This window comes from Magnolia sinica, chromosome 1 (assembly GCF_029962835.1).
Source record: "Magnolia sinica isolate HGM2019 chromosome 1, MsV1, whole genome shotgun sequence".
Classification (NCBI taxonomy): domain Eukaryota; kingdom Viridiplantae; phylum Streptophyta; class Magnoliopsida; order Magnoliales; family Magnoliaceae; genus Magnolia; species Magnolia sinica.
This window is the reverse complement of record NC_080573.1, coordinates 86,275,453-86,289,854: the sequence shown is the minus strand read 5'-3', so window position 1 is coordinate 86,289,854 and position 14,402 is coordinate 86,275,453. Positions and strand designations below refer to the sequence as shown.

At 38.3% G+C, this 14,402-nt stretch overlaps 1 protein-coding gene and 2 non-coding genes across 3 annotated transcripts; all 3 read right to left on the bottom strand.

Moving 5' to 3' along the window:
- Window positions 1–4,206: 4,206 nt before the first annotated feature.
- Window positions 4,207–14,123, bottom strand: LOC131251403 (fructose-bisphosphate aldolase 1, cytoplasmic-like). Its single transcript, XM_058252078.1, has 2 exons — window positions 13,965–14,123; window positions 4,207–5,514 (listed from the first exon to the last, which is right to left on the bottom strand). The coding sequence occupies exons 1-2, from the start codon at window positions 14,098–14,100 to the stop codon at window positions 4,466–4,468; spliced, it is 1,185 nt and encodes a 394-aa protein (XP_058108061.1). The 5' UTR covers window positions 14,101–14,123; the 3' UTR covers window positions 4,207–4,465.
- LOC131223764 (small nucleolar RNA snoR2/U65) lies at window positions 11,439–11,595 on the bottom strand. The gene has a single exon (XR_009160678.1). It is a non-coding gene; the product is annotated as a small nucleolar RNA snoR2/U65 (small nucleolar RNA).
- On the bottom strand, window positions 13,317–13,468 carry LOC131223660 (small nucleolar RNA snoR2/U65). The gene has a single exon (XR_009160619.1). It is a non-coding gene; the product is annotated as a small nucleolar RNA snoR2/U65 (small nucleolar RNA).
- Window positions 14,124–14,402: the final 279 nt, after the last annotated feature.

The window sequence follows — 14,402 nt, the reverse complement described above, 5'->3', positions numbered from 1 at the left end:
AAAGGGATTAGCAACCCTATTGCAAGACCTTTGAGAAAGCACAAGAAAAATATTAAGAAAATTCTACAGTCTAGAAGAGCATACCACCAAAGAGATTCCACACCTCTTCCCTCATCTTTCGCACACTAATCAACGGTCCAGATCATAGGACATTTGAGTGATTATAGTGACTAATGGTGGCATAGCCACATTACGGTAAGATGTCTTCGGAAGAATCAAGAGGATTCTCCAGCTCCGCAAGGAATTGCTTCTACACCTTTCCCTATTTAGGACAGCATTCTTCCGATTTTATGGGAGACGGAAGTGAAACTTTTCAAAAGCACTATTTAATACTTTCCAATTCATTACAACAATTGAAGAATTCAATTCAATGGTGCATCCAAACGATACCTAATCATATGTCACTCCACATTTAGCTAACATAAGATGATTAAAAAGAAAAACCCTGAAGGACAAGTTATAAAAGAAGGGACGTTCGTTAATGATTCATATACCCACCACACCTTTCTTCTCCAAAGCTTAAATCCATCATATTCATATGCTCAACCTCAAAAAGGGGAGAATCCTAATCCCATAATCCCCATAACACAGGAAAAAAAAATAAAAACAACTCAGTACTTGTTATCATAGAGACATGGAGCTCCCAGAGATTGCTTCACTAACCGTAATATCACCCTTGTATATGCCGAGAATCGCCCCTTGATCTCATGTGACTGCAATTCACATTGCTCTTCTTCTAGTCTCTCTTTCTTTGCTAGTAGAACTCTACTTAATGCTGTTTGAAGAACCAGTTGGATCAAAAGTTACTACCAAAAATATGCAAGTGTCCAAGTGTATACAGCACTAGCAAGTCCAAAAGGTTAGAACTACCATCAGAAACACCTGATGCAAAAATCAGGCCAATCAATTCATCCAGTGGACCACGTGTACTTTCAATCAGATCGATGGCAGTCCATTGATTTGTAAATACATGATTGTCTAAAATACATCGACTAACCATTTCTTTACTTACCTATCACCAAAGAACAAGTACAACAAAAGCATGAAACAGAAAGACTATCCTGCTTGGTAGAATTCATAGCGAATTGCAAACATTCAGTTGAATCAAGAAGAACAGAAGACTATCCTGCTTTGTAGAAATTCAAAGTGAATTTCTATTCTTAAAGCCGCAAAAGTAAGAGTCCAGCTTGAAAAGATCCGAATTGTGATTGGGAGCCCAGTCCATCATTATCGGCAATAAAGTGGAGCACATTCACCTATTTCCAATTCATTAGATCAACAAATATACTATTTCAAAGTCGCCTCCTATGATGGAAGAGTGAAGGGGAAAAACCAGTATGTTGATGTACTCTCCAGACTCCGTTGATTCATGCCAAATATCTCTCCGTTCATTGCATTGGAAAGGTCACCCAGCAGCAGCACTCGAATCATTAATGCCAATAGGACCTCAGATTTCTGCTACCACTTGAATCATTAATGCCAATAGGACCCAAGAATTCTGCTAGAACCACACGTGTGCACCCAATCACACCACTGAGGACATTCCAAAGGAACACCCGTCACTGCAAAATCAGGATACCACGAAAGGAACACCCCTAGTGGTTGGGCAAAACCAAGATTGCTAAGGGGCCGTTTGGATTGTGGAGTAAATGGGTGGGAGTAGATGAACTGAGAGTAAATGGGGCTAAATTAAAATCCCGTTTGAAAGTAATTGGTGTGAAATTTCTTTTTACAAACTTAGAGTTGCATAAATAAACAAAGGTGTCATTGCATTGCTAATCTGCCATACACCTAGCATGTTGATGATACTTAAAGACAATCCAATTATCGACTGCATCACCAAAATCACAGCAATAGAATGATTCAAGTGCTAAATGTTGCCATCTAAATGAAGGGTTAAAAACTTGGGCAAGTTGCTTGTTTATGATCCTTACGTTTGTGGCCCACCTAAGGCAAAGAATTTCATCATTTTTTATTAAAGTATACATTTCAATATGCCTATTACAATTATTCAGTTAAATATCACATGGCATGTTGCTTATTTGTAATCCTTACATTTGTGGCCCATCCTGAAGGTCGGAATTTCTTCATTTTTTGCTAAAATCTACCTTTTAATTGACTTATTACAATCATTCAGTTAAATATCACATGACAAATTGCTTGTTTGTGATCCTTACATTTGTAGGCCAACCAGGCTTTGGAATTTCCTCATTTTTTGCTAAAGGATACATTGCAATGGGTTTACTACAATCATTCAATTAAATATCATAGGGCAAGTTACTTGTTTATGATCTTTACATTTGTAACCCACCCGAGGCTAGGAATTTCCTCAATTTTGTTTTTTAATTTTTTTAATTTTTTTAAAGTAAACATTTCAATGGGCTTATTACAATCATTCAGTTAAATATCACAAAGCAAGTTGCTTGTTTGGGATATCACATATGTTATTCCGAATTCTCATTCCTCCCATTTACTCCCATCCACACAGAATATATAGATTCTAGTGTATTTTCTTTAAAGCTACCAAACACAACTCAAGATTCCATTTATACTTTATATGAGTGTAATTGTGATCTGAATTTCATTTACCTCCATATACAAGCTCCCAAACTAGCCCCAAGTAACACCCTTTGATTATGGAGATGACATCCTGGCAGGAAAGGGGGGTTACTCTGAATATGCCATCCTGGCAAGAAGGGGAGCCCACGAACACATACAGCATGGCTGATCCGCACATCACAGCATAAGGATTTCCTCCAATGTGTGGTAATTTGACTTTTATCCGCTTAACCCTAGAGGGTTCTAAATATTTTCCTAACAGTTACAGAGGCAACACAGAGATGCGTTGCTGATAAATAATAATAATAATAATAAAATAAATCTTTGATTGCCCTCATGCCAATACATTAAAGGTAGCTACATGACCCTATGAAATCTCCCCAAAGCATGACAACCATGTTCTTCTGCTGGATTCACCTTCACTGTAGCTCAGTCTCCTCTTAGATTGCATTTGCTCTTGCGGCTGACTTGCTTTAGAAAACAAAAACACATTCAAGAACACCTCTAACAACCGGTGTTTTATATCAAATTGTTTACATACCTCTTAACTAGTGTTTTATATCAAATTACGTGCACCTATAACAACCATTGTGTTTTATAACAAATTGTTTGTCATAACATTGATTCCTCTAGCTTGGTTTGCACCACATATCACAAAATTTCATGATAATTTTCAACAAATTACATTGATTATTAATAAATTTTCACGAAAATTTGTGCAGACAGTAACATCCTGGAATAATAGAAAAATAGGACAGATAAAGAAATTGTAATGGAACTGATTTCATATATATTATTTAAATAAAAATTATTTTATTAATATATCATATTGAAAACATTCACTATTTTATTAAAATTAGAAAAATATAACAAAAAATTAAAAGCATTAACTAATTTTAATGTTTAGTAAAATAAAAATAACTTTGTATAAGCTACATAGCATGTGTCGCAGGCTATGCAGCATAAGCCAATTAGCATGTAACTCTACACATGAGTTCTTTTCATCAGCTACATAGTGTGAATGCTAAACTATACTAGGTATAGCTAGGTAAACTACACCACTTGACACAGAAGCGAATTAGGTGCGGCCCTTACCGTGGGGCCCACCTTAATGTATGCATTCTATATGCACACAGATCATTTTAGGGCATGAGCCCATATATGAAACAGATACCTAATCTGCTCCCACTTTAAACACTGTTAACAACCACCCGCTTGAAACACTGCTACCAACCACACATTCTAAAATCTTAATTACCAGCAGCGAAGAAATTCAAGACATGCAGGTACGTTCATCAAAAAAAAATAAAAATTGGTGGCATTTAGCAGTGTGGCATATGCAATGCTAATTAACATGTAGTGTAGGCTACATGAGACTCAAGCTATTTTCATGAGCTATATTGCAAGCTACATGAGACTTGCTATTTTCATGAGCTATGTTGCGTGAAGGCTACTACACAAAGTAGCATATGGTAAGAATAACAAGAATTTCAACACCAGGTCAAGGGTTCGAGTATCAATAGGTGGTGAAATCCCAATACGGTGCTGAGTGTGTGGGTGTGTGGGTGTGAAAAAAAGAGTAGAAAAACAAAGATACACACTAGAAACCACCCATTCTAGAATCATAATTACCAGCAAGCAAAGAAATTCAGGAAGACAGCCTTCCCCTAAAAAGCTCAGTAGAAAAATAGTTATAAAAAAAAAAGTCAGGGTGAAAAAAACGAAACCAACCTCAAAAAGGGCAAATCCCAATCTAAGGGAAGGGTAGAAATGGCTCATATGCCCACCATGCCTTTCCCATCCAAAAGCTTATTCCACTACTAAATCCATATATGCTCCAACTCAACAAGGAGATCTGTCTCTCATTTCCCCTTCTAACACTAACAGGAATGGAAAGGAGAAGAAATCAGTACTTGTAGTCCTTGACATGGAGGTTCTCAGATACCCCCTCACCCTTCGCAGCATCACCCTTGTATGTACCCAGTGTTGCCTCTGAGTTCGCCTTGCACCTCGACAGGAAGGCCGCCTGAGCCTTCTGCACATTCTCCTCCTTCCCTGCCCACGTCTTCAGGGTACTCTGCTGCAGGGCCCTCCCGAATGAGAATGAGAGTGACCACGGCTTCTTCCCCTTTAGCTTGTTCATCGCATTCAGGTTCAAGGTCGCCTCCTCCTCACTCTGCCCTCCTGACAGGAAGACAACTGCCGGGACAGCCGCTGGCATCGTCCTCTGCAGTGCCTGCACTGTGTACCCTGCTACAACCTCTGGTGCCACCTTCTTCGCATCCGAGCCAGGTGTCACCATGTTTGGCTTCAGCAGCGTCCCCTCCAGCAGCACATGGTGGTCGTTCAGTGCCTTGTAGCACGCTGCCAACACCCGCTCTGTCACATCGGCACAGCGTTCAATGTCATGGGACCCATCAACCAGGATCTCCGGCTCGACAATTGGAACCAGGCCATTCTCTTGGCATATGATGGCATACCGGGCCAACCCATTGGCATTCTCATTGATGGCCAACTGGGATGGCTCGTTGGGGCCAATCTTGAGCACAGCCCGCCACTTGGCAAACCTGGCACCTGCTGCATAGTACTGCTGGCAGCGCTGGGCAAGGCCATCGAGGCCTTGTGTGGTAGTCTCTCCGTTGGTGCCCGCAAGCTCAACAGTGCCCTTGTCAACCTTGATGCCAGGCAGGACACCGCCTTCCTTGAGTACATCGACAAAGGGCTTGCCAGAGGCAGTCTTCTGATAGAGGGTCTCCTCAAAGAGAATCACGCCGCTGAGGTATTGGAGAGCGCCAGGGGTACAGAAAAGAAGCTCACGGAGGGTCCGGCGGTTGGACTCAACGTTCTCGACATTGATGCTCGCAAGGCGCTTGCCGATTGTGCCAGTGGATTCATCGGCTGCAAGAATTCCCTTCCCAGGAGTGCCAATATAGGCAGCATTGGCAATGAGTTCATCTGCATGGGGTAGAATTAGATTAGAAGGCTTGGATAGAATGAAATTTACAAAGACAACAGAAGCTAGATACTCTTATTAGAAGCCAAAACCTTTTCTGGGTTTGATTTGGGGGGGAAGTAAAAACAGTTATGGGACCCAATTACATTCAAATATATAGGAGATTAGAGATTGTGAAGAAAGTGACGAACAAGATCCAAGTTTTTTCTTCAGGTAATGCTTGAGGGTGTACTGGAAACTGAAATGTGAAAAAGTAAGGCCAAAACAATTCGGTGATTTTTGCTGTTAGTACTGAAAGATTAGAGAAGGAAAAAAGAATTGTGAATTTTCCTTCTTTTTTTTCAGACAGTCACCTCACCATGGATGTGACCAGGTCTGCAGAAAAATCAGGCAGGGCAGGTAAGTCGGACAATGCTAACTGCTGGATTTGGGTTCGAAGAAAAGGGTTGACAGATGGACATTCACAACAAGTTGAGGGATTATGATTGACTAACAGGCCTCATTTTTTGGAAAGTATAAGATTCATGGTATCGCATGTCCAATGACAGGTTTCAATCTTTTGCGGGTGTCCATGCACCATTCCAGGTTTAGGAGAATACAGAAACATATTTTTGTTCAAATGAGCTATGATGGGGAATGGTGAATGGACACAAATAACATCCTCATCCATCAGGTGCACCACCTCATTTTCATCCAGGATCCCCCAGAACTCGGAATAATCCAAAATCTCAGGTGCAGCACACAAACACAAGGAACAGTTTAAAATCATGCCTAAAACCTTTAAATTCATGTTGTCTAGCCCACGTGAATTTTGAACTGGCCTGATTTTTTCCTTCATCCTGATGGGGCATCAAATGAAAGGAACAAAGGGCATACACACACCATGGTGGACCCTATAAGCCCCCATCCCAACTTTTCCCGCTGATGTGACCCACCTGAGTTTTGTATGGATTTTTGGGCTCAGGGCCAAATAGGGGCGACACACCCATGGACTAGGTGGATCTGCACAAACTTGTTAGTCACTGTGTAAATTACACAAGTAACCTTTTATTTGGTTAAAACCCCTTCCCATATCCTCAAAGAAAGCAAAGTTTTAGCCAGATCACAAACTAATTGTGCAAAAATCTTGCCCCTGACTACTCTATATATGGTTTAAGCCACATCAAAAACAAGAGAAATGTATCAGGCATTGTCACAAATGTCTCAAGCAAAGTAACAAAAACAATGACAGTTTTGATCAATGCATTGTACAGTGCAAAATGATATTCTGAACTCGAGAATGAGAACTAAAAGATTGAAAATCATGAAAGATAATAAAGAAAAATAACAAATCTAGGTTTTTCAAAAGAGTGGGGACTACAATGGTTCACTGGATTCAAGGAAAAAAGAAGAATTGGGAGATAAAGAGATCCAAGATTTTCTTCTAGGCATCCATTCGCCAGGAATAGAAAATTGAAGCATGATTCAAAGTATCTTTTGAACATAAATGATATATGCCTTTATCACAAATTCACGAAACACTTCCGATGCAAAACAAACATTCAAATATTTTTCAATCTTGTTATCATATTGGATTTCACAGGAATTCATTTGGAGAGGAATGTATCAAAGATACATTCATATAAAATGCAAGCTTGCATCAGAATGCATCAATGATGTAAACCATTGCTTTCTGAACAGTTGCCATGTTGCGGTAAAAACATCTTTTATCATACTACCCAATAACTTCATCACAATACATTTCCAATGCCACGCATTAGACAAAATTTTGAACCTAGATTTGAAGTGACCAAAGAAAAAGGATGAAACAAAACCCAGTGAAAGAATTTAACAATGATTAGCGAAAGATGGAATGCATCCTAAATGAAAACCAGACCTAGCCAGCTTCTTAAACAGTTAATGATGACACAAGGATTCAAAAATAGCAACGCAGAACATGGAAAAAGACTAATTTTGCGGTTTCCATGCAGAGTAATTGTAGAGTCACGGGTCTCAACAAATGCATACTTTTCTGCAGCACAGGATTCGCTATATGTGGGGTGGCATGATTCAGTGCTTCAGTCAGTGATCCGATGGGTGGTGCAACCACAATGGATGGTGATTTCCCAATAATCTCCTTGATCAGACAATGTTAACCTTTAGATCCTAAGACCATCCATTGAATGTGGCCCACTACTGCACTTTTTTCTCATAACCATACAACACTGATGGAAGGATTAACCTTCGCATCTGGGTGTGATGCCACCATCTACATTGAAGCCCATCAGATGAACAGTCTAGACTACCAAACGATGGGGTGCTCCACATGTAAAAATCCTGCACCTCAGAAAACTATACACTTGCTGGTGCTCAGAACAGTACAGACCCATTTGGCGCGCCATATCGTTGTGCACATAAATTTTGCATTTGGTGCATTAATACGCTATACTCAGCGGAAGTATCGAAACAACACTTTTTCATGCCTCTTTTCTCACAGTGTTAATTGTCGCACTCAGTGTTTTAAATAGCAGTAAAGTGTAGTGTAGCATTCAGCCCTGTGTAGCATGTAGCGTAAGCTACACAATGTCTATCTTTTAATTTAAAAATATGATAAATAGAAAGGAAAAGAAACCCTAAAGGATTATTTATTTTCTCAAGTATAAGCATGTTCAAACGAGTTATTAATTATCATTTATTAAAAGCCAATCCACATATATAAGTCATAAACCAAATCAAATAATTATCACATCAACAGCTTTTTCTAAGCAAACCACTTTAATTAATTAATGTCTAATTGAAAACCACAAGTCACAACTCACAAGTATGAAAAGAAATAAAAATCTCACAGGTTAAGAGTATGAAGTAAAATACAGATATCATCTATACAGAGACAGGTTTTCGAAAAACCTTTTTCTTTTTAGTTTTAAAGGTTCTTTAGCGACCAACTTTAACAAAGGATAAACACCAATTTAAGTGAAGGTAAACAAAGAAATGTTTGGTTTTAACTTTACATTTTAAGTCTTTTATAATGTGAGTTTTACACAATTTTTAATAAAAATAAAAAATAAAACTTCAAAAAATAAAAAACATTGTAGCATACGCTTCGAACACTATACGTAACTGTAGCATACACTATGACCCGTACGCTACAAGGGATTTACGATATTTAGCTATGCTATGTAACACTACGCTACGTAGCATACACTACAAGCACTATTTGAATCACTGGTCGCACGATGCTGAGAAGGCAGAATCGAGCTATTTCTGTAGAAGATTTTTGCAGCATGCCTGGCATAGAATACCATTAGCTGTGTTATGGGCCCGCTGTGGCATTTATATGCCATCCGATCCATTAATTTGATGCCCCTACCAGAAGGACAGAATGCCTCAAAAAATCAGGCCACTCCAAAACTTAGGTGGGTTCCATCATGAGAATTTAATTCTTTTAAGTAGTATTTGACACTGATTCCTATGGTTTGGCCTATCTGAATTTTGAATAGGTCAGATTTTTGGGATTATGGCCAAACGTGGGGCGGCAAATTTGATGATCAGTGTGGATCATATACACATACATCATTCCTCTGAAGTATACAGTACGCAAATCATTTTGAAAAGTAAACGTTTCCAATCAATTTTGAAAAGTAAATGTTTCCAATCAATTTGGGAAGGAAAAAGAGACTAACGTGAGTTGGAGTATAATGGTAGGCGCATGAAACAGAATATTTTGTGTAATGATTACAACACAATCTAATCTGTTTAAATTATTGAAAACTAAAGATGGAGTATAACTGAAACTGTTCTCACCTCTCACACACATGGCAACATGCGAAAGCATCTACTTTTAAATGATTTTTTTATCAACATGAGATTATATGGATTAGTAGTGTTACTAACTTACTGCAAATTGCAGTATATATATTGCCATCATAACTGTAATCATCCGACAATGCAATCCATGCAGCCCTAATAATGCTCGCCAAACAGGCACTACAACTCTTTGCTTGCATCTTGAATCCATTCATCTTTTTCTTCTACATTTTGTATTAACTTATTCAAGAAATCTGTGATAAGAAAAGCTAAAGATGATTATCTAGCATGCGCATTGGCAGTTGATTGTGCAAGGATTCGAGTGAGTGCATGTGGATGTGTGATAAATAATCAGAAATAATCACGGACGATCTCATTTATGTGAACTTTCACATGCAACAACATGAAGATCACCTGGAACCCCATTGATATTAATGCACAGTGGGTCATGTAACTCATTGTACTGTGTGGCTGACCTGGTTTGCCTATCTTTTGCAAGGCTCGAATGTCCAACCATGGTGTGCTGTAACGGCTATTACGGGGCCATAAAGGCCGTTACATAAAGGTAACGGTGCCATAAAGGCTGTTACATAAAGGTAACATTGGCAACTGTTACACGTTACAAGGTTGTAAATGTCGTAACGGCCGTTTTGGAAAAAATGACTCTCAAAGGACATTACAGCCCCCGTAACAGCCCGTTACACCACCCGTGATGGCCATAACAGTCCATGACAAGGCAAACACAAGTTTTTAGGGTTTTGTTTTTCAATTTTTTTAAAAATAAATAAATAAATAAAGGGACTACTACGGCCATTACGGGCATTACAGCCCACATACTAAAGGTAACGATGGTGATTGTTGCAACCAATGTTGTTAAATGCAACCGCATATTCACATATGCTAATTCCCATATGCATATTGCATAAGACATCATGGCATGTTTGATGTATGCAATTGCATATCTGCCAATTGTTGGCATTTTTATTTTTTTTTGCAAAAAAAATAAAAAAATAAAAAATCAAACTTTATTAAGTAGTGTAATCTATAACTAAGTTGTGTAAGTATATTGTTGAATGTAACTTAGTGCTAGTGTAACTAAGTTGTAACTTATTATAACTAACAAGTCACAGACTAATTTTATATATGTAAAATCACCATATTAGTTATCTATTAACTTAGGAAAGTTTCTCCTAAGTTCTTATATTTTTCTACATTTTTTCCAATTTTTGCCCTCAATTTTTCATTTTCAGAAAAAAAAAAAATCAAAATATGAGACTGCATATGTGATTGTGCGATCACATATGCGCACAGGCATATGCAGTCGCACAGAACCGCATATCTGCATGTGGTTTGTCAACATTAGTTACAACCACTGTTATGGCATTACCATTACGGAATACCTTATGTCCGTTAGACATGACATGCTGGTGGCAAAGACAAGACTCTCTAGATCTCTATCTAGCTCAATCACTCTCTTGATGTGCCACGTCTATGACTGTGGATGCCCATGGGTAGCTATTTAGACTATTTATCCTCCAGAATGGAGAATCCTAGCAATCAAATCTTTGGCCTTTTTCTGTAGACCCCTGTATTTTATTTCCCTTAGCCATACTATTTCCAGGCCACTAATAGGAGGTTGAGCACTCCCGATCTGGAACAGTATTTGGGCTCTCCCATCGACAATTGGGGAGGCTGTCAATGAATATTCCAGAACTCTATACTATGGGCTCCACTTGCATGGACTTGACTTATTAGAACATATGCATCATGATACATGAGCAACCAATAATTCCTCACATGAAACTCCCACAAAATAACTTAAAAAAACACCCAACATACACAAAGATTCATGAATCGTAAAAAGAAGAAAGAAGAAAGCCTGTAAAAGATAAAGGGATTCTAAGCATAGGAACTCGTGAATTTACTAGAAATCAAACAAAAAGGTAGAAATTTTGGAAGAAATGGATTTTTATTATAATATTCCTCATTCGAAAAATTAGAAGAGATATACCAAACATTTTCAAAAGATTCAGGGTATGAAGGGTTGCACCAAATATCAAGCAAAAAAAAAAAAAAAAGGGTCAGAAAATAGCACTTTTTTTTTTTTTGAAGAAAGGCTAATATTAAGTTGAAGAGCAAGGGATGTAATCACAGAAACCGGCCCCGTTGATATAACTAGAAACCCACAGGTTCCTAGCAACATGCGAAACAACAGGAGCATTTGATATGCACCCGATTGTAGCATTTCCAGTTAATGCGATCCATTCTCTCTGCTACCAGAGATGTCGCCTCATGCAACATGAGAAAAAGCTAGAAAAGAAAACGTCACAAAATTATAACCAAAAGGCAAAATGAGAAAAAAGGAAAAGAAAAGGAGCTTAGATTTTATCAAGTTCTCAGAGATCCTTTGGAAGCCTGCTTATATAAGATGTATCTTTCATATCTTACAAAATGTTCTTTCTCAGACTCGGTAAAAAATAAAAAATAAAAAAATAATAACTGAAATCTCTATTGTGTTCTCAATGAAATCAAAAGATCTACCACAGATTCCTACCTAAGATCTGATTTTCAGAAACTTTAGATCAGTCAAACAAAAACCCAGATCAGATCTAATTTACAATAACAAAACCCACATTAGAAAAATCAAGATCACTACTGCATTATGCTCATAACCATAGGCCGCTGAAGGAAGAATTTATCTTCTGACCTAGGTCAGATCTGCCACCAACTATCTACGTTAGAGATGAACAGTCTAGATCACCAAACCATGGGGTGCTCCACATCTAAGAACCCTGAACCTTAGAAAACTATACACATGTTGGGGTTCAGAAACACTACAACTCTTCTTCAAAGCTGTCGCATACTTCTTAAACCCACTCATTTTTTTATAGACATGGCATTAACTGATTCAAGAAATATGTAATAAGAAAAGCTAAAGATGATCATCTAGCTTGGAAAATCAATCACACAAGGACTCAAGACCGCCTGTGTGTGCATCTGTGAGAAATGATCACATCTTGTTAATGTGGACTTTCACATGCAACCCCATGAAGATTACCTGGACACCCATTGATATCAATGAACAGCAGGTGATATGACTCATTGAACTGGGTGGCCCACCTAACAGATGGATAGGCCTAATTTGTCTGCCACAGGATCTTCATGGTGTGCGTAACTTTTCGCAGACTCAAACAGCAGACATGACACATTGGTGGTAATGACAGGACTCACTAGATCTCTATCTAGCTCAATCAATTTCTTGATGATCAAGTTTGTGCATGTGGATACCCTCTATCTCGCTCAATCAATCTCTTGATGATCAAGTTTGTGCATGTGGATACCCATGGTCTGCGATACAGAATTAATCCTCCAGATCAAAAGATCCTAGCCACACTTTTCTAGGCTACAAATTGCACTTCCAACCATGGGCAGTTTGGGCATCGGATATCCACAATTGGGAGGCCATCAAAGCAATGGTCCAGAACTACATACTATGGTTCCCACTTGTGTAGATATGGATGATTAGGACACCATATGCATCAGGACACATCAAGAATAAATAATCCAACCTACTTAAAGATTCAAGAAACATAAAAACCAGAAAGAAGAAAACCCATAAAGGATCAAGGGATTCTATCCATGGGAATTCATGAATAAAGTAGAAATCAGACAAAAAAAAGTTAGAAATTAGAAGAAATATGGATTCATATTATAATCTGCCCAGCTCATCGAATATGAAAACAAAAGAGATCTACCAAACTTTCAAAACATTCGGCATGCATTTTGGTTGCACCATATATCATGATTTTGCATTAAAATCAGTCTAATTTGGTGCAACCAACAACCTGAAGGTTGATTTTGGTTGTGGCAAACATTATAAAATTTCTTGATACTTTGCCACAAATTGGACTGATTAATCATGAAATTTGATGATATCTATTGCAACCAAACACGGAATATCTGAAAAAATAAAAATAATAAAATAAAATTTTGAAAGGACACAAGTTTAAAAAGAAAGAGGTGTAATCGCAGAAACTGGCTCCATGGATATAACTAGAAACCCACAGGTTCCTATCAACATGCGAAACAACAAATATTTGATATGCGCCCGATCGTAGCATCGCCGGTCAATGCAATCCACTCTTACTACCGGCAACGTGGCATCAGGCGATAAAAGAAAATGCTAGAAAAAGAACACATCATAAAATCAGAAGCAAAATGCTAGAAAAGAGGAGATAATATAAATAAATAAATAAAACGAAAGAAAAAGAGCTAACATTTCACTAGCTTCACAAGGATCGTTTCGATGCCTGCACAGATACATGTATCTACCAGATCTAACACATTCATCTCTGAGACTCAGTCAAAAAACAAATACTGAAATCTCTATCATGTTCTCAATGAAATCACAAGATCTAAAACAGATTCCAGTCTAAAATCTGATTTTCAGAAACTAAAGATCAGTCAAACAAAAAACCAGATCAGATATAGTCTCCATCAACAAAACCCACATAAGAAAAATCAAGATCTGCATCACAAACATCAAATACAACGAAAATAACTTAAATATCTATCTCTATTAATGACAAAAAAGATTGACAAATATCACATTTTCAACACATAAACCTTCATAAAATCTAAATAAAAATCAATATTCTCTAAATACCATGGTATTTTCCACAGAAAGCGGACATCTTGATGAGGGAAAAGAGAGTTTTTTTTTTTCGTTTCTGTTGGAGGTAGGAAGAACGGAAATGATGAGGGCAACGAGAGGGTAGGTATAAAAGGAGAAAGAGATGCATCGAGATTGCCGCTGACGTGGTATATGTGTCATCTGTCAATGGGCTTTGGCGATGTTTCGGTCTTTTCGGGCCCAGTTAGCTGGACGCGGATTAGCTACTGAACCAGACAGCAGCAGTGGGAAACGGATTGGCTACTCCCCAGCCACTAGCCAATGTCCGGTTGTCGGTGCTCTGCGGACCAAACACGATGTATGTGTCTCATCTATGCCGTCCATCCATTTTACAGATAAGTTCACGGTGTAAACCCAAAACTGAGGTAGAACAAAATTTCAGGTGGCCCCGTACTGTTGATTGATCTCTCA

Coding starts and splice junctions, on each gene's coding strand:
- LOC131251403 (XM_058252078.1), bottom strand. CDS start 14,100: ATGCATCTCTTTCTCCTTTTATACCTACCCTCTCGTTGCCCTCATCAT. Junction 5,515..13,964: donor TTTCTGTGGAAAATACCATG/GTATTTAGAGAA, acceptor TACCCCATGCAG/ATGAACTCATTGCCAATGCT.